The following is a 26,495-nucleotide window of genomic DNA, read 5'->3' on the forward strand; positions in this document are numbered from 1 at the left end:
CTAAACTATGAAATACGAAGTTTGATTATAGATAAGATGATGTTTAAAATTAAAGCAGGGTGAACTCTTCACCCCCTTGAAGAACAGGAAGCAGCATTCAGACTACAGAAAGGGAAACAAGAGCAAGGGTCTAAAACGATTTGAAAAGCTAACAAGATCACTGAGCATAAAAATTTAGTGGGAAAATGGAAGATAGAAAAATGTGATAAAATGAGTCAAAACCAAATTTTCCAATTAATTTATTTAAATTCATTAACGTTGCAAGAATACGATGTGCAACAATACAAGTTACTGTACTCCTAACAAGTGAAAGGAAAATAAAATATTACATCTCCTCAAGAAATCAAGACCAACTCTAGTATTTCTTACAGGGACCACATTAACATCTTGCACACAGTCATCAGAACTGAATTCCTCACACTGGAAAATGACAGCACTGGGTTAGGCAATATCATCTGAATAGGAGTGAAATGACCACAGTATGGTAGTTGTGTCTAAATGGCAACATGTGATTTATGGTAAGAAAAATGTTTGAAGTTTTGAAATACATATCAAAGTGCGTTAGTGTGGAACAAACTCTGAGTTGTGTTCTGTGTGGGTGGTGCTCCAAGGGCTGTGCAAGTCAGTAGCCCTGAACACCACCAATATTTACCAGCTGGGTTCATGTAAATAAACTGTTTAAGGGGCATAATTTTAGAAGTCCGTATACAAAAACTGCAGTGGAGTAGCTAATATTATTTTCCAAGTTCCTCCTTAGCCACACTGAATGTGAAAATGCATAAAAACTTCAAAATGCAAATGTTTAAACCTCTTGTAGTATGTCTTATAAGATAGAATCAGATAGCAATCTGAAGCAAACAGCTTAATATATTAATTTGGAAGCATTAAACCCTATATTTTCATCTGGTGTTAGATTAGTTATTAAGTGCTTTATGTGAACTTTCCTAGCATTTTCCAAGTAGTTCTCAAAACATATGAAATTAAGTAGATCTATCATATATAGCTGCAACAAAATAATAGTTCTGTTCAAATTTTAGTGCCACTCTTTACTGTTCAACTCATCACCTTATTTTCAGTCACCACTTAGTACTTTAAAGAAAAGTTACGTTACTGGGACTCACCATTGATCTGAGTCTAATTCATTTAGAATCTTGGGACAGGAAAAGGGGGTGAAAGGCTCCCTAGGCAATTTTTCTGGGCTATTAGAACACTGAGTAGATAACCTCCCACTTTCCTTTCCAGCTCACTTTCCCACGAAAGTCTAAGTTTCTGACTCACTCTCCCAGCAACTCAAGTTATACAATTCCTGTTCCCTATGACAAGATAAACTCTAACAGAATAGTCAGTCTAACTAATAAGTACATTAATTCCTGTCTATCGCATTCTTCTGAGATTTGTAATCCATTTCTCAAATATCCATACAGGATGGGGAAAAAATAGAAAGGGGTAGCAATTAATTAATTATTTCCAGCCTGCCTTCCTCCCTTCTGATTGAGCAATTGCAACGTCAGCAATTTTACACATATAACACGGGAAAAAGAAGCTACTGTCACCTTATCTACGTTACTAATCTCATCAGGAAACTGGCCTGTTCTACCCAATATATCCTAATTACTAGTTTCTCTATCAACTGAAGAAATCTAAAAAGCCACTTCTGTATTAAATCAAACACTCCCAAATTCCCTGAGCACTCCTAAAACAGCCAAATAGTAATGCTGTACAGTCATTTACAAGTCTTCTCTCCAAAAGCAGATTCCTTACCTTTTTAAACTCTGAAATCGCAGTTGAAGAAATTCTAGCTGCCAATATATACTTGTCAATCAGCAAATTTCAGAATTCAGCGCAGTTACCAAATAGTGATGCCCATTTTGGAAGGCTGCTTTAATGTTTACCAACCATGAAATATGAAAAATAACCTGGTCCTAAACTTTAATCCAGCACTGTAATTGCTGACCCTCTCTGTTGAAACTTGCTTCTGTATGAGGGGACAAAGCAGAGGAAAATATCAATTCTCATTCCAGGTATCATCAGCCTTTTCCCCTTTCACTCCTCAGTCTCCTTATTCACAAATTCTGTGTGTCACCTGCAGGTTGTCCTGCTGGATACAAAACTCGTAATGGCAGCTGCCACACACACTACTTCCCTTAACAAGACACATTCAGTGGCATCTTAGGTAACAGCTCTTGACCCCCTCATAGTTTTCTTTCTCTTCCTTGTTTTGTTATCTTCCTTTCCAACTATCCTCCTAGGCCCTACTTAGAATCATTTCTTTATATTCCTCTCCTCAAGTTAAAGACTATTAAGCTTAAACTGTGGGGTCAACATAGTGATTTTCCTCGGTGCTACTTAGGAATATAATCAAGCAGAACACAATCAAACTACTTTATACGAGAAACTTTTGACTTAAAAGAGGCACTCAGAGCCCAACTATAACAAAATAATAGTGACAGAAGCATCAAATTAAACCAGTTAAGTTAGATTCATGACCCCAGCAGAAAGATAAACTAATACAATTATATGTACTTTCGCTTCAATCAGTAATGGAAAATTCAAATTGACTGATACAGGGTAAATGTCACATGGCTACCAATTACAAATAACAAATTTAATAAACGCTTTCCCTCAAACCTACCAGTTAGGATCTTAAGTGTTATAGTTATGAAACATTTATTATGGGGCACTTCCCTATACCAGATCCCATTAAAATCTAAGTTAGAGCAGCTATCCTTTTTATCTAGTGATCCACAACACATCCCTTTCATTATATCCCAAGTGTTATCGCTGTTCCTTCTGAGTTTTAATGTTCTAATAGAATACAGTCCACTTCTCCTTAAAAGTATTTAGGAAAATGCACCACTTTTGCAACAAGTTGTATCCATAGTTAGGAACAATGCTTGCAAAAGCAAAAGTCAATAAACACCGAAAGCACTGAAACTGAAGAACTGGGTACTTAATGTGGAGGAAAACCACCTATTTAAAAAGCTCAGCGTATTCTGAGTGAGATAAAGACTTATAGACAGAGGAAAGACTACCTAAAACACTGTACAAACACCGACTCTGATCACAGCTAAATTCCATATGATCCTTTACTCATAATCCTCATTTGGTAAATTCAGAAGGAATGCCTACGTTGTTATTGTTAGTTTCCTTTTTCAACACAAAGTGTTTCTATGATTTGAGCAAGCAATGATGGTTTTGGCTTTCTTCACCACAATGACATTAGTTCAGGATTTGCCTACATCTCCTGGATCCAAGTTAAGTCAAGGAGAAGGCCTCATCCTGGGAATCTTCCAGCACCTCCCATAATTGGACTTAGGTTAGCATGCCAAGTTTAAGACAGAGGAGGACAAAAAGTGAAGGAAAATTCTCTTTTGCAATAGAAACTCCATAATAAATGAAAATAGTAAAAGCCACATGTGTGTTCAGTCTAAGACAGAATACTAAAGCTTAGCTCTCATCCACTTCAATTTTGCTACTCCAGGACACTCTTTTGTAAATTACCTTAAAGGAAAGGCTGGAGCATGGTGTGACTGTCCTATCAGGAGGGTCCTAAGTTTACCAAATATATATGAGTCACGCAAATATGCGACAAAACACCAGACCAATCTGTTGTTTTAGGATGATTTTGTGGGTAATTAAGTTCTGTTTTGAGGCATAAGTAGTATTTATTTCAATGTAGAGTCAAGATACTTACCAAAGTGAACAAGAAAGTTTATATGCTTACATCAAATGTGTCATTCAAGACCATGTAATATAATGATGCTCTAAGTCTTACAAAACAACTTAATTTACAGTACTGTCAACATGATTGAACAGAAAATGTGAAAACATATCTGACTAGGTCAAACACCTACCAAGTTCAAATAACTGATATGAAAGCATTTTAGTAAAGTGCCCACATTGAGAGCAGTTAAAAAAGCAGCTCCTGTTTTCTACAGAAAAGTAGTGACAGGGAATAACTCCTCACATTCTCTGAATACTACACTGCACTCACACAGACTCAGGAGAGTGATACCCTGGACACAGAGCTTATTTCACATTAGTGAACAAACCTAAGATTTTTATAAAGTTCTGACTTTCGGCCAGAAGATAAAATGTCCCACATATACATATATACAAACCCCAATTCTTAGCCTCTTACATTCTCTAGTTCTAAAGATGGCTTTTTGACTTGTCTTTAAGTTTAAAAAGGAAAACGTGTCTAACACACTTGTATTTGCACTTCTGAATTAAGAAACAGAACACATTAAGTGAGAAAAACACTTAGGATGGTACTAATTTACTTAGATTATGTACATGACCTTTGGGTATTCATGAGAACCAGTTTAACTGTCCCTCATCTTAAGGGCAACTTTATTTTCTAAGCTACCCAGGAAATGTATTTAACCATTTACAAAAACAAAAATTCTAACATGCACTTTACAAATTCATGGTCTTATTTACCTGCATACTCTTCCACAAGACAGGTATACATTAAAAAATATTGCTCAAAAACATAAAAATATATATTATCTCTTTCCTTTACCAGTTAGGCATATAAATATTTTACTGAAGAAGATGCATCATTCAATAAACAGATGCAAAAACTGCTTTATATAAAGTGTGGTTCTTTGCTATTTAGTAATATAAAATATAAAATGATTGCAATATAATTAGCTAGTAAAGAGCTAAATTCAAAAGATTCGCAAACCAATACAGCAGTGAACAGTCCCTTATACAAAAGTCCATGAAGAAAATGTCAAGTCAATTTTGTAACAGGTTACATAAAAATCAGGGCCAATAAATGCATTATAAATGCAAAAAAGAGCACTGCTTCATCAGCACATTCTTCAGTCTGGTTTGGACTGGATGCCAAACTTACTGTTCACTTTTCGGTTCATCTTGTTTTCCATTAAGCTCTTGATCAACTCTGTTTAATGAAAAACAATATAGATAATAAGACACGAGCAACTGAATAATTTTCTTTCTAAAAATAATGACTATTTTTAGCACAGAATATTATTCTGTTAAAAACAAAGCTTTGCAAAGAAGCAGACATAGTAAAAAGGTTACCAAACATTTCCCCAACCAGGAAAGATAATTTTTAAAGGCAAGAGGGCACTGGCAAGAAACGTGACTGTTGTTTCTTTAAAGATTATAAAACACGCTACATACAGATGCACACAGGCATACTAAAATGTCAAATTGTAGTATTCTGGCAGGGATCTAAGTGATAAGTGAGATAAGCAGGAAAAACAACTCCCTCAAAAATGATTTTGTTAACTGAAACATTAAAATGCAACTAATGAAACCAACTGATCAATTAATATTGTTAAATTCAGTGATAAAAATGCATATTTATAGAAACCATAATTATTCTCCAAAATTTATTGGTACACTTAAAATATGAATGGCTTTCACTTATTTTGATAGTAAGAAGCCATAGAATTTAATAATCAGAAATATCTAGATGTAGTTTAAAAATCTGACAGGATTAGTGGTGGGTTGCACAGAGATCCTATCAAAATTTAGGCAAGTGGGGATTAAAAGAATTACGTAATCACCACACAACAATTACATACAACTTTTCAAAGATAACGTACAATGGTCTATTACTATTATATTTGTAGCAGTTTCAATTACTGATGGAGGGGAGTTTAAAACAATTTGGTATGATACATGAAGATACTTTTCACACTTGTTTCCATTACTATAATCACTTGAACATTAGTGAATCAGATCTCACAGCCCTGGCCTGTGGTAAAGCCAAGATAAACAACATTTAAAAATATTTTTTATACTGGTATCGAAAATCTGAAAGGTACATATTCTTGATAAGGCATGCAATATACATTCAATCCTTTCAACACGTGAAATATCCCTATGAACTAATTTCATAATTACTTTATTTTTAAACTCCGTTCAAACATTTTAACAATCATTATCTGCCTGGCCACTCTTGCACTCAGTTGTTTGAAGGAAACATCTAAAACATTTTAAAAACTGCTGCACTTCCACACTCAGTTTTGTATTCTCCGTATCACCAGTACTCATCACAGAGATTTCACCTTAAGTAAGCTCCCCATATGTCGCCTCTATTAAGTATTGGTTTGAAAAACATGTCCTTCTATTTTTAAAACTTGAATGTTATTTTCAAGCTGACAAGGATTTATTGATTTTTAAGGCTAAAGAAACTTTCTACAAAAACTAAGAAGTGCCTGAAAGATACATGAAATGATTCTAAGATTAAACAAAAGTAAAAAAAAAAAAGGAAAAAAAAATCAAGATAAAATAGCAGTGGTAGGTTTCAAACAATAATTTTAAATAAAACTATAGGTCCACTTTTTTTCTAATACCTAAATTACCTAACAGGTAATTAAATATAAGAACTTTGTAAAAAGGCACAATACAGCAAATTACATCAACAAAGGCAATTCATTTTGAAATCCATGAAGTAGCTGGCTTCAAAGTATTCTACAATTACAGATTTTACTTTTAATTTCAGCCAGTGTCTGGAAAATGCACACCAATGCCTAAAAAGGAACGAGAAATCAGCAAGATCTAAAATCACTGTCCATATCTCTATGTTCAAATTAGTTTGTTAAACTGTAAAGTCTCATACAGAAATGCAAAGCAATGATTCCATTGTGCGGTCAACTGAATTCTTGCTCATCAACAGAGCTAAAACGTGTTCAAAGTTAAGAATGTTTTCAGTTCCAGTTCCTTTAAATAGGTTCCTTAGAATGGTCAAAATAATTACATATAAATCTCTCACCTTAACTCTAAAGAAAGTAAGATTGTATTAAACTGTTTTGCTAATTTGTCAATATTTTAGAAATCCATTAACAAGTTAAATCCAAATCCTACACTTTTCTAAATTACTACATAAAATGGTAACTATTTTATACCTTTGCCTTTCATCTTCTATGCAAAGATATTAACAGATAATATTTGTTATGCTCAAAGCAGAAGTATTCAAAATTAAATTTAAGATGGAAAGCAGAGTGTTTAACTATTAAATGGTACATTGAAGTTCCAGGTATTTTATCGACATGTAGTATCTGACTGGTTAGCAGGCCATTTAAGCGTACAAGGAAATCAATGTTGGTTAGCCAAAGAATACGTGCATTGTAAATATAACCATCAATCCCAAGGAAATCAATTGATTCCTTAAAAAAGTACACAAATATTTCAAAAGCACAAGTCAGAGATTTAAAGAATACGGTGAAACAGATAAAGTCTTAAAAGTAATCGGTCTTTCAAACAGTATTCTTAGTAATTCCTCTGGTTTTACCATCGGTATTTATACCAAATAGGAGAGAGGAGGGGCTGTGGTCTTAATTCCTAATTGGTATTATATATGGTGATAAAACAGGGTGAATTCAAGCCATATTCAGCATCTGGAACTTTGGATTCACTCTGTATTTGGATTCTGGGGTGTGTTTATATTTACAAATGCTATTATCTTTGTCTACAAGCTAACCAACCAATAAGGAAAAGTTAGTCTGTGCAATGCAAATGGACTAGTCTAGATGCAACCAGTCAAGGTGTGCATATACCTTTTTTGTTTCTTTTTTAACTTTTCTTCTTCATACCTTGGTAGGGAAGAGTTATTTCAGTAAATATACATGTTATTAAGATGAACAAAAACAAAAAAAGGCACTAAAAATAAACTCATAAATTTTCAGGCAAACTCAAAAATATTTAACACACTACGTAGAAAGTCAAAACTGACTTAAGAAATCTGACTTTGACACAAACAGACTAAAATCTTAGATTAATAGAACAAAGAAAGTTTTTTCTATATTATAGCACTGTGATACTCAAGTATTTATGTTAATAGCCTTCTACCAAGTCCTTTTAAAGGTTAGATGGAAGTAAGTGAATTTGGTAAAGAGAACAAATTCTAGCCCCTGGAAAGTATAAAGGTTAGGCTGATATAAACATATTTAATATGATTATTCAATGCCATGATGAACTTACTCAAATTTGGAGAGTAGTACGTTCAAGTTTGGAGAATATTCTTTAGTACTGACCAATTGGGAAATCATCTCTTAGATTATAACTAGTCTTTAAAAATATAAATGAATCACAACCAGAAATAATTCCTCCTACTTCTTCAACTGACAACCTGAAGAAAATGGTGACTTATGGGGAAAGTGTTGAAAAATGGCTTCTTCCCCTTTTTCTTTGTTACAAAGACAAGAGCACTTACAAAATATTTATAATATATGAAGTGAGAAACGATGAATACTGAAAAATATTTACCTTTTGCATATCACAATATAAAGATCCAATACAATTAAAGAAATAAAACAAAACATACTGTTTTATGCATTCTGGTATGCCAACATATTCCATGGGGACAAGTTCCGCTAGTTCTGCCAAATTAAAGACGTATCTAATTTTTTGGCTGAATTTTGAGCTACGGAAGAAAATAAAAATAATGATCTCAGTTATTTCTAACCAACAGAACTGACAAGAAATTCACACAAGGAGTTTGTGGGCTTTTTTTGAAGTCAATGGCTCTCAGAAAATTACCTAATAAATGGTCTTGTAACAGCCAGAAGTGTTCTGATAAACCAAGAGGGATGAACAATGATTAGAGATTTTAGATTTTTCCGTAACCTGGAGTTGAAAAAAAAGAAATAGAATTTAAAAAGCTCTCCAAACTCTAATGCCAGAAGAAAAGTTAAGACATCAGTATGTGCAATTTTATACAAAAAATTAATTGAAAATCCCTCATCCAAGAGTTCTCATTTAGATGTGATGCACATCTAAAGACAAGAAAATGCACTCTTGAATTCTGATGGTCCCTCCTACTGCTATGGAATGACTAAATTTAGATCCACAGTTTAGCCTGTTACTAAATGTCTCCTAGCATACATTTGCTTGTCTTCAGGATTCTGTTAACCTGGGGTAGAGGCCAATAGTGAATACAGAAGTAAACTGTTTTCATTTTTCAGGGTTGGGGGAAACTGGTATGAACTTCTTCAACACCATGAAAGGCACTGTGCAGACAAAAAGGTGGGAGTGGAGATCGCCACAGGAATAGACAACATGAATCAAGTCTAACACATTCTTATGACGTCTAAAATTTAGATTAAAATTAAAGGCATTAACACAGACAACTTAAAATGACCCTTAAAAACTGGCGTTTTATCATGCATATTTCACATTAAACTGGTATTAGGATTTTTGTTTAATCACAAGAACTAGCCAATACTATGTTTAGGTATGAAGAGAAATCTATTAATGGGTCTGAGTTGATTAAACTAGTTCACATTAGCTATGGTCAAAGCAAACCAATGGGAGGATCAAAGTTCCTTCCACTGGCATGGATGAGTGACTCCCAGGAGAATACACTTCCAGAGCTCATTTCAAAGAAAGACTACAGCTAAACAAGCATCTTAAGAACATAAAATATGCTAAGCACTATAAAGCAGGCAAAATTCAGAATGTAATAAAATAGGAATTGTACTAAGTTCTTCATCTTTTCCCAAATGTAAATTATAGGAAAATGTTCAACGTGGTATAAAAAAGGAGAAATAAAGAACCATTTTATAAGTTTGTTTTAGGGAATTAAAGTTATTCTTTATAAAACACATCAAAACTGATTTCCTTCATGATATTCTAAAATACTGTCTTGAGAAAATAGAAACTTGTCAGGAAATTAACAAATGTAATTTAGAAAGTGGATACACGATGCCTTTAAATGGCAACAGAAAATAAAATTTTATCTAATAAGGCCATTATAAAAATCATTCAGACTAGCTTTCAACTTGTATTTACAATACCTTCTATCAATTTGCTGATAGCATTTCCTGAGCCATCCCAGACTGGGCATTTTTCTTCGAGTTGTTGCACCATTTAAATAAACTATCATGTAGTTTTCTGCTACTAACAGCTCCAAAGTGCCAATAACATATCTGTAAAAACAAATTAAGTTTAAGCCTTAAAGATTGCTTTGCATAACCAAACTAGGTTATCCAAATTATATACTCCCTTCCCTCTCCTTCAATGAGCAAAAACAATGAAAATTTTAATACTGCATTAGTTGGTAGTATGATTAAAGAAAAAAAATTCTTATCTTTTATAAATACATATTGAAATGTTTACAGATGAAATGACACGATGTCTGGGATTTGCTTCAAAGTTATAAAGTGGGGGAGTACAAATTGCGAGAATGAAGTATAAATTGATGATTGGGAGAGTGGGTGATAGTACACAAACATTCAATATATTTCTTTGTATATGTCTGAAATTTCCCACAATCAAGTCTTAAAAAACTGGACTAAGTTGAGAAATAAAATGACTCCGTGGAAATATGGCAGAACTGAGTCAAGCTCAGTTACATTTGGCTTCTGGGGGGTAAATATAATTTAGCCATATGATTTTGAGATAAAAGTCACTTCTTTACACTTAATGTGTCCTCCAATATAAAATAAAGAAGTTAGAACAGATAATCTGAAATATCCTTTCTAGTTTTAAAATGACAATTTTTCTGTCGGGGTGGAAAATGGATAGTTTCATAATACCAAAGAATGAGGACTTAAAGAACCAGAGCTGGGATATTTATAATTTTTACCCAGCCAAAGTTCACTTCCGTAAATTGGGGATCTAATTAACTCAAAATTCTGTGCAAACATTTTTGTGAAGATATGCTTACTTAAAGAGATTGTCCATCAGGTACCTATAGTTAGGTTGACCACTTTCAGGCATAAAACAGACAGCAAACACAACAATGGCATTTAATCCATCCCCATAATATCCTGAAAAAGAAACCAAAGATAAAATCACCAGCATGATTTCACTCTGAAGATTTTTCAGAGGACATCTGTATGGTTGATAGATTATAATGGTTTACCTTTCACAAAATTCTGGATCAAAAAGTATTTTTTTTGTTTTTGTTACTTTATACAGTCTTATGTATGTCTTTAAATCTCCTCTTCTCAAAAAGAGAACAATAAAATTTTAAGAGTAAAGGATAAGCATAAAAACAAGAAGCCCACTTAAAGTAGCATAATCAGAAAGCCAACCTTATTTTAGCAAGTAGACAAATATAGTCAATATAATCCAAGATGAACAACTACAATAAAATATTTTTATGCATCTTACAGTTAAAATGGGTGCTTTTTAAAAAAGTTTTTACATTCAATGATGCCTAGCATTATGTAGATTTTAGGGTACTAAAAAAAAGATTACATTCCTGACACAATTCTAAGTGAAGGGAAAACAGTACTAAAATGTGATGTTTCAATTATAAGCTCTAGATATTAAACTGTATTCAGTAACAAGTATTTTTGCTTTAACTTTCATTTCTATTGTTTATAAACATGCACTAAAAGGTCTGAACGTTTGAAAAGAATCTTCACCACCTTTCTTAATCCCTTAAGTCACAAAGCACACTGTGATAATTCAACAGGATAAAATGGTCCTAATTATTTTCCCCTAAGAAAAATAAAGAGCTATTTCTGAAAGATATTAGGTTTAAACCATGAGGCAGGTCTCACAACTTGCCTCCTATGTCCTAGCTGAATTAATGTATGTCTATGGACTTCCCGATCCAGATTATTCTGTTTTCTTCATCTGAGTAAGATTAAATTAAGCAGAATAACATAACTGCAAATATTCAAGTGATTTGCTTTCAGATGAATGAAGACTATAGAAATAAGCCAGGGAATGCATTTGGCAGAGTAATTAAGTGGAAATGACTCTATCTGCTTGACATATGTGGCCCTCTGTCCTGTACTAGGAGGATTTCAGGTAATTTGACATGCTCTACAGAATGAGTTGCATTTTGACTACCACTAACATTCTGGCACTATTTACAGAGTGCCCAGGTAAACTTCTATATATGGCACAGTCAGACTGATATAAGTTATAACTGTACTTCACAGCTTTTCCTATTTGACTTGTAAGTTTTTAAGGGAAGGGACAAAGCCTTATATTTTTGTATATCCCACAAATACGCAAAGTAGGTGCTCCATAAAAATGTAGAATGAACCAGTTCTCTACTTGTGGTAAAGCTATATGATTTTTTCAGGGTTTTAAGGTAAATTAAGAATCATAGTTTAAAAAGCCAGGATTTACTTATATCCACAAAAGACTTGTATGAGAATGTTCATGGCAGTTTTAATCATAAAAGCCCAAACTGGAACCAACTCACATGTCCACCAAACGAAGAATGGACAGGCAAATTACAGTTTATCCATATAATGGAATACCACTCAGCAATAGAAAGGAATAAACTACAGACACATGCAACAACATGGATGAATCCAGAGAAGTAGACGAAAGAGTGTATACCATATGATTCCAGTTACATGAAATTCTAGAAGCGGCAAAACTAATCACCAGTGTAGACATTAGAGTAGTAGTTGCTGGAGAGGGGGTATTCATTGGGAGTATTAAGAGAATTTTCTGGGGCAAATGAAATGTTCCATATGTCTAGGGGTGCAGGTTATATGGGAATATATGACTGCATGGGCATTTGTCAAAACACTTAAGATTAGAGCATTTCTAAGTGAATTAAGTCAGAAGAAACACAAATACTATATGATATCACTTATATGTGGAATTTTAAAAAGCTGAACTCAGAGAAACAGAGACTAGAATGGTGGTTACCAGGGGCTGCGGGGTGGGGAATAAGGAAAGACGCTGGTCAAAAAGTACAAACTTGCAAGTTCTGGAGATCTAGTCTAAAGCTTGGTGACTAGAGTTAATAATGTATTATGTACTTGAAAGTTGCTAAGACAGTAGATCTTAAACGTTCTCACCACAAAAAAGAAATTGTAATTATGTGACGTGATGCAGATGGTAGCTAATGCTATGGTGGTCATCACTTTGCATTATATAATGTACCAGTTCAATATGTTTTACACCTTAAACTTGCACAATGTTATATGTCAATTATATCTCAATAAAGCTGAAAAAAAAATTTGCAAACGCTACCAAAAAAAAGATTATAGCATTTCACTCTATATAAACTCTAATTGGGTCAACAGGGGAGAAAGTAAAGTCTCAGTGTTGGGGTGGGCCTAGGGACAGGGGTAAGAGGGAGACAGTTTTCACTGCACACTCATGTACCTTTTGAATTTACTGTATGCATATGTTAACTATTTTTGAATGTTGGTTTTATCCATTTTCTTCAAATCTATTATGTTTCTAAAATGACATGGTAAATTTTATCACGCTTTCAAAATTATGTACCATCTCAAGGGAGTTTAAGCATTTAGATTTCTGATATTACTTTAAAAAATTGGAATAATCTTTGGTAACTCTTACCTCCATGGCTGATAACTTTTTTGTAAGGTTCAATTGCCTTCATATCAACCCTGTGGTCCTGTTCTCCAATTCTGAACATACGCCAGCGTCGTCCATCTTCTTTTTCCTCTGCTGATGTGTATTCAGTAATTGAGCCTTTCCTAATAACTTCAGTAGTTTTGGGTTTTGGAAGATCATCTGTCAAAATAAAAGGTTTTTGAATCACAAATTGTTATTTGTACAATAAAAATCAAATTACATGTTAACCACTTTACTATCTAATTAGATTGTTCAGAGAATTTTTCATTACACCTTCTGTGGGATTTCAAATATTTCTTCCACAGTATAGGAAAAGGCTTGCTCTTGATATAAGGGCCATTTTGTATTTGGAAATCATGGTTCTTTAAAGTTTTTTGTATTGCCTAATTCAGAAAGCACCTAATCACAGTGCAATGTATATCCATAACTTCAGAAAAGATAATTTACACAGCCATCAAATCTTAGTACATTGGCCCTACAATGCCCTTCCAGATTCTATTTATAACAACATTGTCCTTGACAGTTACCACTATAGGTTACTTAAAGTAACTATCTAGGAGCCAATTGTTTTTTGTTACTGTTGATCACTTAAATTATTCCCCAAACATCATAATACCAGATAGAAAGTGGTTAACTAGTCAATGATTATTTCTCATTTGATCAGTTTTATAAAGCAGAAATGTATTGATAATATTCTGAAGTGTACATGCAAAAGTCTATTTTAAATTAACATTAGCCAAAGCATAAGCACCAATGATTAGGTACAATTTATATTTTAAGATTGCATTTTAGCTGATTTTTAATGAAGTAATGATTTTCAAAATTTTAGTATGATAGTCCTTACCAAAAGATGGGGGAGGGGGAACCTACTGCATGTTAGTTGTTTGTTTCCAAGACAAAGCTGTTAACGGAAAATATCCTTCCAGGAAATGACTACAGCAGCATTAAAGAAAGAAGAGACAAAACACATAGGCAGAAAACTATTTCAATATCTTTATAAAATACTGCTTATTACTGGACTGCTTATTGAACCAGCAAAACAGGAAGGAAAAAAGGAACAAAAGATACAGTATATCAAGCATCTTACCCTTTACTGCAGATAAGATACCTAGAGCTAAACACTGCTTTGAAGTAAAAATCATTTTAAAGATGGAATATAAATAAACTATTAACAACTATGTAAAGATACTGCAGATAGTAATATCTAATTAAAGAAAGCAGGCAGAACTTCGGATTCTAAATAACTAATGATAAGAAATACAAGGTTTGGGGGCCAGAGTATACATTCACTCATGTTGGCTGTTTACAAAGTGCAGCACCCTCAGGCAAACCTATTTAAAAGATCACCCTCAAAAAACTCCCTCCAGAAGTTCCTCTCTGCAGACTCAACTACTTTTAGCACATTCCCTAAATTATGTCTCTTCAAAGTTCTTTTTCTTAGCTGATCACCTAAATAAAAGAACATGCCATAATTATTAAGCAATATTTTGGGAGCAACATGAAAAGACCATACCTTCACAGCACTGAGAAATTAAGAAAAAAAAATAAAGCCACCTATGTAATCTACTATACGTGGTTTTGAAAGCCATGAGAATATTCAGTGTTAGCAGAATGTCGTATCTTAGTAATCAATATATGAACTTTAGAAAGAATATCATATTTCAACAAAACCCCTTAAGCATTGATGTCAGTTGGTTTCATGATCCAGTTTTAAGTTTTTCCAGTTCTCCTAATATGAGAATGCCATTGTAAAAACATGTATGTATATAAAGACAACCATTCATTAAAGGTCAGATGAAAACAATCAAACACTTACCTTCCCACTCAAATTCATTACTGTTCTCTGACGGTGTGTCTAAGTCATCTAAGTCAATCTCCCCACTTTCATCCAAATCATCGGACAACACAGAGCCATCACTAGGATCCAGGGTCAGGCTAATGTCTGGGGCCATTAGTTTCTTTCTTACTTTATTTCCATTAACTTCTAGTGAGCCTGGAATGGATAACCAAAGTGAAAGATATTAGAAGGAATGCTTAGATGTTCAAACTGAACAAGAGAAAAATTTTAACCACTCCATTCTTGGGAAAAATAACATTAATTGAATACAATCCCAAAGCACCAATGATCACTATTGCTTCTACATCACGGCAAGATGACATTTCCCAGCAAGGATACATCTTCTTAAATAAGAGAGGCAGACTTTATAGCCACTTCTTACTACTAAAAATGATTTCCTCTCATCCCTTTATCGTAGAAATTTACAAAAACCAAGGGTATGTTTTTGGAAAGTTAAATTTCCAAAGCATTCCAAAAATGCTTTCCTAAACACTCAATTTATCCTTTGACTCCCTATGATGAAACAAAAACTGAGCATATTTTTTTCCTTGACAAAGAAACGTGTTCAAAAACAACACAAAATCTATCATTTCACTGAAAGTAAAGGTGTCAAGTTCTTACCAGGCTGGCTCTCTGGTCCAGCTACAGCTAATATATCTGCTTCAATACTATCATCTTCTGGTAAAGGTCTAGAAGACACAGACATAATTTTTAACCCAGAAATTAAAAAAATTTTTTTCAAGTTCAAAGATCTATTAAAAATAACTTATAGGAGGAAAACTGAATAAAGCAGTGTTTCTTAAGTTTTAGCAATTTACAAACCACTTTTAAAGACAAAATTTTCAGACTGTCAGAGTTGACTTACATATTTATATAAGCAACACATAAAAGTAGATATAAACTCCTTATGTAACTGCTCTTAAATACAACTATAAAATGTAAAAAGTATAAACAACCTACAAAACAAATATAATTGATTATATGACTTTAATGTGATGTATGACACAATGTATGATGAAGCTAAATTGTTACTCACAATGGGACTATGGTAACGATGACTACAATTCTTTTGAGCTCAGCATTTCTATATTACTATTATCAACATGTGCTATGTAATGACTCATTACTCCCACCAGCTGTTCATATTCCAACTGCTAAGGGATCTTCCTGTGTACTGAGATGGTCTTCTGACCATGATGGCATGGCAGCATCATTTAAATATAAGGTCTGCCTTTGCTCTTTCTCTCTTAACTCGACTGCTGCCAATACAATTGTAAATACAAATGCAAACGTGTCAAGGTAGCTGGTCACATGATATAGAAAATTCTTGCTTATTTAATAAGTCATTTTTTAAAAGCAGGAAATTTAACAATTCTTATAAAGACTCCCTTCTCCCAGGAACCCTTCACATTCTAGTTTAAAAAATACGACATAAAAGCATTGTTTGTAACAGCAAAGTTTTGAAACTTAAATGTTCAAAACAAAAATGAAAGAAAGATTATAGAAGAACACACATATATTTGGTTGGAAAGTAAAATACAAGAGAATTAGTCTAACTGTTGGAAAAGAACTTCCATTTCCTAGTATCAAATGAACACCTTGCAATACTGGGTTTTTTTAAGAAGCCAAATAATCATTTGATAAATGATATCTCAACAAAGGAATTTTGAAATTTTGTTTTCATTTAAAAGCATTGCTCACATTGGAAAATCTTCATCTTGCCATTCCTCCTTAAGTTCCACACCTTCCATTCTCAGCTTGGATTCAATGTCAACTACAAACTCCTGGGAATCCAGAGAGCCAATGTCCTGTGAAAAGAGAAAAATTTATACCCACTTATTTTCCACCTTACTTTTTATCTGCTGAAAAGGAGCAATAATCTTATACCTTTGTTCACACCTCTACCTTGGACATGAAATCAATTTACTGAGTTGCAACTACCATTTTTCTTTTTAAAGAATTAAAATAGAAAATAGAGTACAAATTCTAGTAAAGTAAGTACTATTTGCAGTAAGGTTATTGTGCAGTGAAAATATCTGTTTCAGTTGCATATATGCATGTGTGTCCCAGGTTGTGATTTAAAATTTATTAGGTATTGTGAATCATATAAAAACAATTAGGGGGGTGCAGCCAGGTGGCGTAATGGTTAAGTTTGCATGCTCCACTTCGGTGGCCTGGGGTTCACAGGTTCAGATCCTCGGCACGGACCTGCAGCACTCATCAAGCCATGCTGTGGCAGCAACTCACATACAAAAATACAGGAAGATTGGCACAGATGTTAGCTCAGAGCCAATCTTCCTCACCAAAAAAACAAACAAAAAAACAATTAGGGCACAAGGAATAAAAGTAAATAAATATATTCTCTACTCTAGATCCATAATTAAATTATCTGTCCTCTGGATAGATGTTGATTCTAGAAACTGAACACTAGAAAACAATACCTTTACACTCTCACGATTCAGCAGAGGCAAGTGGTGTGCTGTCTTTTATACTCCCTTCTGTATAGTTTCAAAGCCATAATTCCTGAGCCACTTGAAGAAGGCTATTTAGTAACTGTCCAATAAAATAATTATGCTAAATTTTGATTTGCTTCATATCTATACCAAGCTTTTCTCATATAGTTCAACATAAGTGTTCAGACACAGAACTTAGTGATTATTTCTATTCACGCAACTACATGTTTTAGGCTATAAATTTTAGTTTTAGTTTTTCCAAGGAAGGGTGTGGTTGCCAATATCCTCATTTTACAAAATGAGGAATCTAGAGGTTGGTTTGGTTGATGGAATAAGAAACAGAGGTTTGGGAACGGCTCTGTGGCCGAGCGGTAAGTTCTCGCGCTCTGCTTTGGTGGCCCAGGATTTTGCCGGGTGGAATCCTGGGTGCAGACATAGCACCGCTCGTCAGGCCAGGCTGAGGCGGTGTCCCCCATGCCACAACTAGAAGGACCCACAACTGAAAATATACAACTATGTACCAAGGGGCTTTAGGAGAAAAAGGAAAAATAAAATCTTTAAAAAAAAAACACCTATTTAAAAAAAAAAGAAAGAGAGGCTTAAGTATATTATTTAAGAAGCCATCAAGATGAACTGGTTAATAGTGCAATAAAAACTGTGACAACTTTAGGGGGCAAGAGGTACAAATGAGAATTTAGTTCACTTACATTAGAGTAAGTCAATAGATGACTAAAGTTATTTTTTTTAAAAGAGGTAAGATATATATTTCTTAAGAGATAGAAAGTATCACTAGATATCACCAGAAGTATTAAAAATAAAGTTAAAAGTGGTTGACACCAGTGGAAGAAGAAAGAGGGTGGGATGGGGACCCTGATGCTTTTCATAGTAAATCCTTCTAACTTATCTGACTTTTAAAACCATGTATGTATAACTTTAAAAATATTTATCAAATAAAACAAATGGTGCCAGCCATTCATTCACTTCAATTAGTCTCCTAAAACAAAGACGTGGTCATATTTTATGGTTGTCTTATCTGCTACGTTATTACAACACTCAAAAGATGCACAAAGTTTTACAAAAAACACATTATGTTCCAGAACAGAAACAACAACAAAACTACATTAAATCTTCTAAAGCGTTAGATTTCATATGGTAAACTAAATTCCTATCTCCACCAAGACTGGGAGGCGCTCTTGCCACTGTGAATTCTTACTTACGCTCAAGGGAAGGCTTCAAACATTCTCGAAAGGTTTAAATTTTTGAGGACCCACTTGCAATCACAGAAGCACACGGCAAATGCTGTCTTTTCCTTACCAACATATTTGCTTGGAAAAGTCAGTTAATTTATATATATGAGCAAGGCACTTTTAATTTTCTGGGAAAACACTGAGCCAGGCAATCTTGAGAAATTAACGGAAAACACTTAAAATACAATAATCTTGACTTTAGTACCTTCTCTGTTTTTAACACATAGCCTACATTTTAAAGTAATTAACACACACCTTCAATGATGACTTCACAGATTGTTCCCTGACAGCAACCAGTCTTCTCTATAACCAAACAATCTCTTCTATTTAGAACACAGAACTAGAAAAGACTCCAAAATTATGGCCAACAAGTCTCAGATACTTAATACTTCTTACTCTAGAATTAATGCTCAAGTGAGACTGAAGCATTCTATTACTAAATGTTGAAAACTGACAGTCTCTTCCAAATTTTTGATTCACTATACTTCTCAATGTTTTCTCAAGTCTCTGATACTCACTCTAAAGTGAACTAATATATTTTCCTAAATTCAATAATCAGAAAAGCTTTCCATTATTTTGTCTCACCTTTTCACTGGGTGTTGGAAAAATAGGAGTTCTGGGTGTCTTTTTCAAATATCCCACAGACTCAGAAAAATATTTCAAAAATAAAACCAGTGACTGCCAATTGCTCCCATTATATTTCCAACACCTAGCAGTGCCTGGCACACAACAGCCCTTAAATATTAGTTAAATGAATAAATATTTAATTGAAAGGTATAACCCTGGATAGCAAGCCTTTGTTCTGCTCAATCTCTTAGGCTTATTTTTCTTATTAAATTACTTAAATAGACTTCCTGTTATGTGTTACCCCTCAAAAAGTATAACGAAAATATTTGGGGCAACCTACATACATGCAACATCAATTTCTGTTGGTAAAATTATTCCTTGTTTCTAAGAGAAAATATCTATCTTATGAAATTCTAGAAAACAAACTATGTCTTTTAGCTGCTTTAACACTTGAACAAGTCTGTCACTCGAAAATAGCTCCTCTAAACAGAGAGAGCTCAAGTCCTTCAGCCCTCTCAGCCGGTTCACTCAATTTTTACTTGACTATCATGTTGTAAGTACACTAGGTAGATAAAAAGTTTAAACAATTGAGAGAGTACTGTTCTTGGAAGCACTTTATCATCAGCAGCTGTAAGAACAGGAAACGAACAAGAAAGAGCAATATAAGCACAACCACTTTGAAGGAAATCAGGATATTGCTGACTTACAAGTTAACGGTGGTTGTTTCCCATTTTTTGTTCATAGATTTGGGAAATAGAATGGGGAAACAACACTTTAACATGCTATTTGTTAAAACAACCTAATGCAACAGGAATAACCTGATTTCTCAATAGACTTGTGGTAGTGGTGGCATATCATTATTTATGCCAATTATCAGTGGAGGTCATAGAGATAAACTCAAAACAGCTGCTGACCTCAGTGAGGGTGAAAATCAAGGAGATAATGGATTTCCTCCTGACACATCTTCAGAAGGGAGGTGTGGTGGTAAATTCAACCAAGATAAAGAAGGAGATTTCCCTATGCAGCTTAGCAATATAAGCAAAAATTAAATATTAAGATCACATTTAGAACCGTCTGAATTATAACTCATAATTTTACATGGCAACTTTGCCATTATGTAGTTTAACAATGCCACTGGAATAGGTGCACTTAGTAACCACCATCTATGCTGAAATCAATTACAGCTGGCTGAAGGAAATGCCCGGGCAAGCCTTTCACTTCCCTATTTAAAAGAAAGGACTTCATTCTAAATATTTGTGTTCACTTTTTCCTATGAGGTTGGCAACATTGGTCGCGCTACAGGAAAATAATTTAGGCCAGCCTACGTGTCTATGAAGAAAAATCCTGTATGAAAAACATAACTACAGAAAACCTACAGAAAAATCCTATAGGCTTGCTTCCCTGAGAGCATCTGTTAGAATGGCTATTATCAAAAAGACAAGAAATAAGTGCTAGCAAAGATGTGGAGAAAAGGGAACCCTCATGCACTGTTGGTGGGAATGTAAAGTGGTGCAGCCACAGTGGAAAACAGTAGGGAGGGTCCTCAAAAAACTAAAAATAGAACTACCATATGAATTCCACTTCTGGGTATTTATCTTAAGGAAGTGAAATCACTATCTTAAAAAGAGATATGCAACCCCATGTTCACTGCAGCACTATTCACAACAGCCAAGATATGGAAGCAACCTAAGCATCCTTTGATGGGTGAACAGATAAAGAAAATGTGATACACACACACAAACATACACATGAATATTATTCAGCCATAAAAAAGAATGATATCTTGCCATTTGTGACAACATGGATGGACCTTGAGGGCATCATGCTAAGTGAAATAAGTCAGACAGAGAAAGGCAAATACCATATAATCTCTCTCATATGTGGAATCAAAAAAAAAAAAAGAAAGAAAGAAAGAAAGAAAGCTGATAGATAACAGAAAACAGACTGGTAGTTGCCAGAGGTGGAGGGTGGGTGAAATGGGTGCAGGGGATCAAAATGTATAAACTTCCAGTTATAAAATAAATAAGTCATGGGGATGTAATGTACAGCATGGTGAGTACAGTTAAGAATATGTATTATATATTTGAAAGTTGCTAAGAGAGTAAACCTTAAAAGTTCTCCTCACAAAAAAATTTATAACTATGTGTGATGGATGTTAAGTAGACTTACTGTGGCGATCACTTTGCAATATTGCATCAGTATGTTGTATATCTGAAACTAATACGTTATATGTCAATTACGTACAAAAATTACAGTGATGCCAACTTTTCTCAAAATTGTGAAAATAAAGCAAAGGATAATCATGCCACTTATAAAAGGTACATTTATTAAATTATCAGTATGCAGAACATGCTGGAGGCGCTCTGAGATCTTTGAAAAGGTTGAAGTCTAATAATTGACCTCTAACACTTTGTTATAGAGTTACAAATATTAGTTCTAATATAAAATTATAATTTTGTAATATTACTATCATATTATACTAGTATTGCTTTATAGGATGTAAGCTAAAAAGACATCTTTCAATTCACTGTCAGCCAAGGTTAATTTATTGGACCTGGCTATATACACTTCCTTTCTTAGAGGCCTTCCTCCATCGCTGCTCCTTCTACCTGCACTATTCCAGGTGGAATGAACAGAACCATTTCCCCAAAGAGTGCTTTTCACATTTACCAGCCACTTGTATATTCATCATCTCGTATCTTCCAACCAACAATTATGTGAAGTATAAAACACTAGTGTTATTATCCCCATTTTATCTTATACACGAGGCAAATGACACTATATCCTGGTTAGACCTGATTAGACCTAGACTGTTTCTGATATAGCATACTGTCCCCAGTTCGCTGGCAACTTTACACAGAATAAACTTGTAATGCCAGATTTGGTTACTTACCTTCAAAGGTCCTGTACTGCCTAAAGATTATAATAGTACTGACTTATGGTGATATACTTCAAGTTCCATGTTTGCAGAAGTGGATCTGTCATACTTCCTGTCTAAGCCCAACAATATTAGGCTGCAACAGAGGAGACCATGAAGACTAAAAATAGAGTTCAGAGAAAATGTAAAAAGACAAGAACTAAGAAGATGTGCAAGATCATCAAAAAAATGGTCTGCAGGGTAACTAAACCAGGTAACTTCAGTTATAATTTTGAGGAAACATCCATTTACAAATTGCAAAATTCTTCTCAAATTTTTTTAAAAGAATACGTTTAATTAAAAAAAAAGTTAATTGATTAAGCATTAGGAGAAACAGAGATCCTAACCAAAGAAGGTGAGGATGAAAAAAACCACTAAAATGCAATCACACCCTTCACTCAACCAACTACATGGAAGGCACTATGACTACCTGCATGAACACGACAAAAGCTGTGCTCTCAATGAGCTCCCGGAACAGGCACACAAGGGAAGTTTAAAGCAACGCAACAGACCCAAATAAATGTCTGATTTAACATGAGTTGATCTAGTACATCTCCGGTGGCATCGGATGCATCCAGGAGACCCAAACCATTTAAGCAAAAGGTAGTGTCTGAATCCACCCAAGGAACTCGGCTTTTCACGTACGAAGGTCTATGAAAGCTCTGATTACAAACGCCGCTTCCGTGTCTGTTCCCAGAGGGTACGAAGCACATCAGACGTCCAAGTTTCTTTGTTCTGTACCAGGACGGACGCTGGTCATAAATACCGGACCAACGTGGCCCAGTCTGCGCGCCCAGACCGGGGTGTGTGCAGGAGGGCCGAGAAGGGGGAGCAGGTTCCATCCCGAGCACGACCACCACAAACGGAAAAGGGGGTGGGAGTGGGGGCAAGGATGGCAACTGCAAACAGGAGCCGAGCCAAGGGCGGGGGCCTGAGCTGGGCGGGGATCCGGGAAGCGCGTCCCGGGCAAGTTCTTTGGCGCCCCCTACAACGGAGAGCCCTCTGGGCTGCCTCTGTCGGGCCGTCCGGGGGCACGCGCCCGTCAGACGTCCTCCACCAGGCCTGTTCCCAGCCGGGACCCGCCGTGCCGAGTCTACCCTGGCCGCACTCACCCCGGAGGAAGCCTTGGCTCCCTCGTCTTCTTCGCCCCTCCAGGCCGGCGACGTGGGGCTGACGGCCAGGTCGTAGAAGGTAGCGCCGAGCGGAGCCCGCTCCCCTCGGACGGCGGTGGAGACCCGGGCCCAGTTTCCCGGCCACAGCAGCAGCGGCAGCAACAGCGGTACCGGCAGCGGCAGCAGCTGACCCGGATGCAGAGAGCTGCCCCAGCGGAAGTGACCACAGACGGCAGAGGCGTGGCATCTTCTTGAAACCCCAAAGTCCCTCTCCCCGCCCCCTCGGCCGCCGCAGACAGACGCTCGCGCATGCGCCCGCGCCGCCGCCCTGCGTTCCCGCTGGGCGGGCGTGGCGCGATGGCTTCTGGGCGGCGCCTCTGAGGGTGCAGGTGTATTTTTGTGTGTGTCCTGGGACTTGGTCTTCGAGTCTCAAAGAGCCATTTTTATATTCTTTATGTTAGCTGTATTGATCATTACAATAATCATATGTTATAAAGTGGATGAAAGTAAGGGAGGAAAAATATCCGAGGCCTCATTTGGGGGAACGAAACCTCAGAAGAATCCTTAGAGTTTGGTAAAATGCTCGAGTGAACAGCTTTACTCTACAACAGTGCTTCTCAAATTATATGTAGGGAATGATCAAATTATTTTTTTAAATTTCCAGTTAGTTGTGAACCATGCTTTGGTAAGGGAAAGTAAAAATATTGGAAATATTTTATCATTGGAGTCAACCGCCGTAAAATGACCCGTAAAGGTTTCGAAACGTTCGTTCTCAATTTCCGTGTTTGTTTCGTGGACCAGTAACAAACAGTAATACGAAGGGCCCAGGTCTGTGGATCATACTTTTGAATAGCAAGACTGCTCTACAGCTTGAAGGAAATAAGATTACTTTGGAGAACATCATAATCCCTCCAGGAAATCAGCCCAGCAGTCAACTATTTGGGTAATGCATTAGGGAATGATGGGGCTTGAGGGGGAACGCAAAAGCTCAAAAATTTAAATCATTGACCCAAAGTGCAGCTGCCAGGTTTACGTTGCTTTGGCAACATTTACTCACTGTTGGGGGCGGCGCCCGAGGGGAGGGTGGCGTTTAAACTCTCTGTATCTCATCTATAAAATGGGAAAAAATAATACATGCTTCGTAGGGTTTTTTGAGATAGTCATGTATGTATTAGAACAGCGCTTGGCATATTGTAATCATATGGAGTTGTTAGGTATTATTATTTTTCCTCCTATTCTAGCAATTTAAAAAATAACTGGTAGAGAAAACAAACACAGCTGGCCAGTAGAGCCTTAGCTGAACAACTTCTTGGGCCATGCTTCTGTAAGCAATTTCATGTTCAGTTACGGGTTTTTCATGGTTCCGTATTTTGCTTGTTTCAGTCCTGCAATGAGTAATATTCCCCACAAGGTGGCAGAAAATCATTTGAAATCATAGGCAATTGTGTGATTTTTTGCAATCTTTAGTTTCTGTTTCATTTCACTAACTTTATTGTTTGGTAAGCTTGTTCAATGTTTGCTTTGGTTTTGAGTAAGCCATTTAGTATTTGTCTTTTTATCTCCGTCTCGTGAGTTATCCATACTTACCGTGAAACATTAGAAACTACAGATAAGGCAAAAAAAGATAATCACTTAGTACCTTTGTGTATATCTTTTCAGATTTTTTACACATGTAACTATATAAATAGCACATAAATGTTTTTTATAAAAATGAATGTAACTAATAGTTTATAACTTTTTTCTTTTAATTTAAAATATATCATGAACTCCTCAGGTCAATAAGTTTATTTTAACAATCATTTTTATTATAGATAATTTATGTACTATTAGCTCCTTATTGAACTGTTAGGTTGCCCCATTTTTTTTGATAGTTAAAAACAACACTTCCTAGAGTATCCAAAAAGACAGAAACATAGGACTGACTTATTTTCAAATGATATACTAATTACACAGTAAAATAATACACTCAGTATATTTTTAGGTGAAATACCTCTAATCAATGAGTCTAATTGTTAATCTGAAAAAAATATAAAAAAGACACTATTTTCCCTGTGTTTCTAGACTTTTCTGATAATCTTTAGTGTATTTTTGCAATTACTTGTTTTTTCTATGTGCCTTTTTGAATAGGCGAATATTTAGTCTCTTAAAAATTGTAAAATAATTCAGAGGGAAAGAAAGTGTGGCTTCCAGACCCTAAGTAGAAGGTATCATTTAGAAAGTGATACATTAGCTCAAAGCCACCATCAATCTGTTCCTTTGTCGTTTCTGGCTTTGGTGTTATGTGTAAATAGGCCCGCCTCACCCCAACATTGTACAAGTAGTCATAGTTGTTTATAGTTTCATCTTTAAAAAGTATGAACATTAAATCTAATTGGAATTTTGTCTATATGCTTATGATATCAGGTAGGGAATCTGATTTTGCTAAACTGACGAAATAGTTTGCCTAACATTATTTATTGAATAATCCAGAAATTCTTGAACTCAACTAGGACCGAATCAAATGAATCTTTACCTTCAAAGTTGTCATCCTGGGTTACTCACTTTGTTCAACTATCCATTTACAAACCTTTTGACAAACCTTTGTATCAGTTCACAAACCATCCTTGGACAACTCTTTATTGAACAGCATTGTGAGTCAATAGCGTTGGGCCCTGAGGGTACAGATAAAAATGACACAGTATCTACCTTCAAGGAGCTCACAGACTAGTCAGGGAGAGGGGCAAAGACAGTCAATAATTTGGTGAATTTCCTTCCAAGGTGCAGCTAAATAGAAGGGAGCTCAACAGATTGGAGGGTGGGAGGAGGAGTCAGTAAAGGGAGACTTTCTGAGGGAGGTGATCTCAAGCTTAATAATAAGAGAAAGATCTTCCAAGCAGAGGGAAGGGCATATGCAAATACACAGAGGCTCTAGGAGCTGCACATTGCTCATCGTGACCGGGCGAAAGCAGTGGGAACATGAGTGAGTGTGAGTGGCCAATAACAAGAATAGGTAGTCAAAGACCAGATTAAAAAGGGAATTTTTAAATGCTAGGAATTTGTTAAGAGCCAATATAACGAGCAACATGGAAAAGCCATCAA

The 26,495-nt window shown here is 35.4% G+C and overlaps 1 protein-coding gene across 2 annotated transcripts; it reads right to left on the bottom strand.

Annotated features, from left to right (window-relative positions):
* Positions 1-222: 222 nt before the first annotated feature.
* Positions 223-23,614, bottom strand: BNIP2 (BCL2 interacting protein 2). Of its 2 annotated transcripts, XM_046653601.1 has the most exons (11): positions 23,418-23,614; positions 16,823-16,929; positions 15,743-15,810; positions 15,101-15,277; positions 13,267-13,443; positions 10,649-10,751; positions 9,777-9,908; positions 8,521-8,607; positions 8,306-8,404; positions 7,539-7,574; positions 223-4,909 (listed from the first exon to the last, which is right to left on the bottom strand). In XM_046653601.1, the coding sequence occupies exons 2-11, from the start codon at positions 16,870-16,872 to the stop codon at positions 4,858-4,860; spliced, it is 981 nt and encodes a 326-aa protein (XP_046509557.1). In that variant the 5' UTR covers positions 16,873-16,929; positions 23,418-23,614; the 3' UTR covers positions 223-4,857. The 2 variants fall into 2 exon arrangements, with proteins under 2 accessions (XP_046509557.1, XP_046509558.1); XM_046653602.1 differs by lacking the exon at positions 7,539-7,574.
* Positions 23,615-26,495: the final 2,881 nt, after the last annotated feature.

The sequence above is a fragment of the Equus quagga genome, chromosome 2 (genome assembly GCF_021613505.1).
Source record: "Equus quagga isolate Etosha38 chromosome 2, UCLA_HA_Equagga_1.0, whole genome shotgun sequence".
Lineage (NCBI taxonomy): Eukaryota > Metazoa > Chordata > Mammalia > Perissodactyla > Equidae > Equus > Equus quagga.

Coding starts and splice junctions, on each gene's coding strand:
- BNIP2 (XM_046653601.1), bottom strand. CDS start 16,872: ATGGAAGGTGTGGAACTTAAGGAGGAATGGCAAGATGAAGATTTTCCA. Junction 15,278..15,742: donor TGGACCAGAGAGCCAGCCTG/GTAAGAACTTGA, acceptor TATCCATTCCAG/GCTCACTAGAAGTTAATGGA. Junction 8,608..9,776: donor TATCAGCAAATTGATAGAAG/GTATTGTAAATA, acceptor TTTCAACTCCAG/GTTACGGAAAAATCTAAAAT.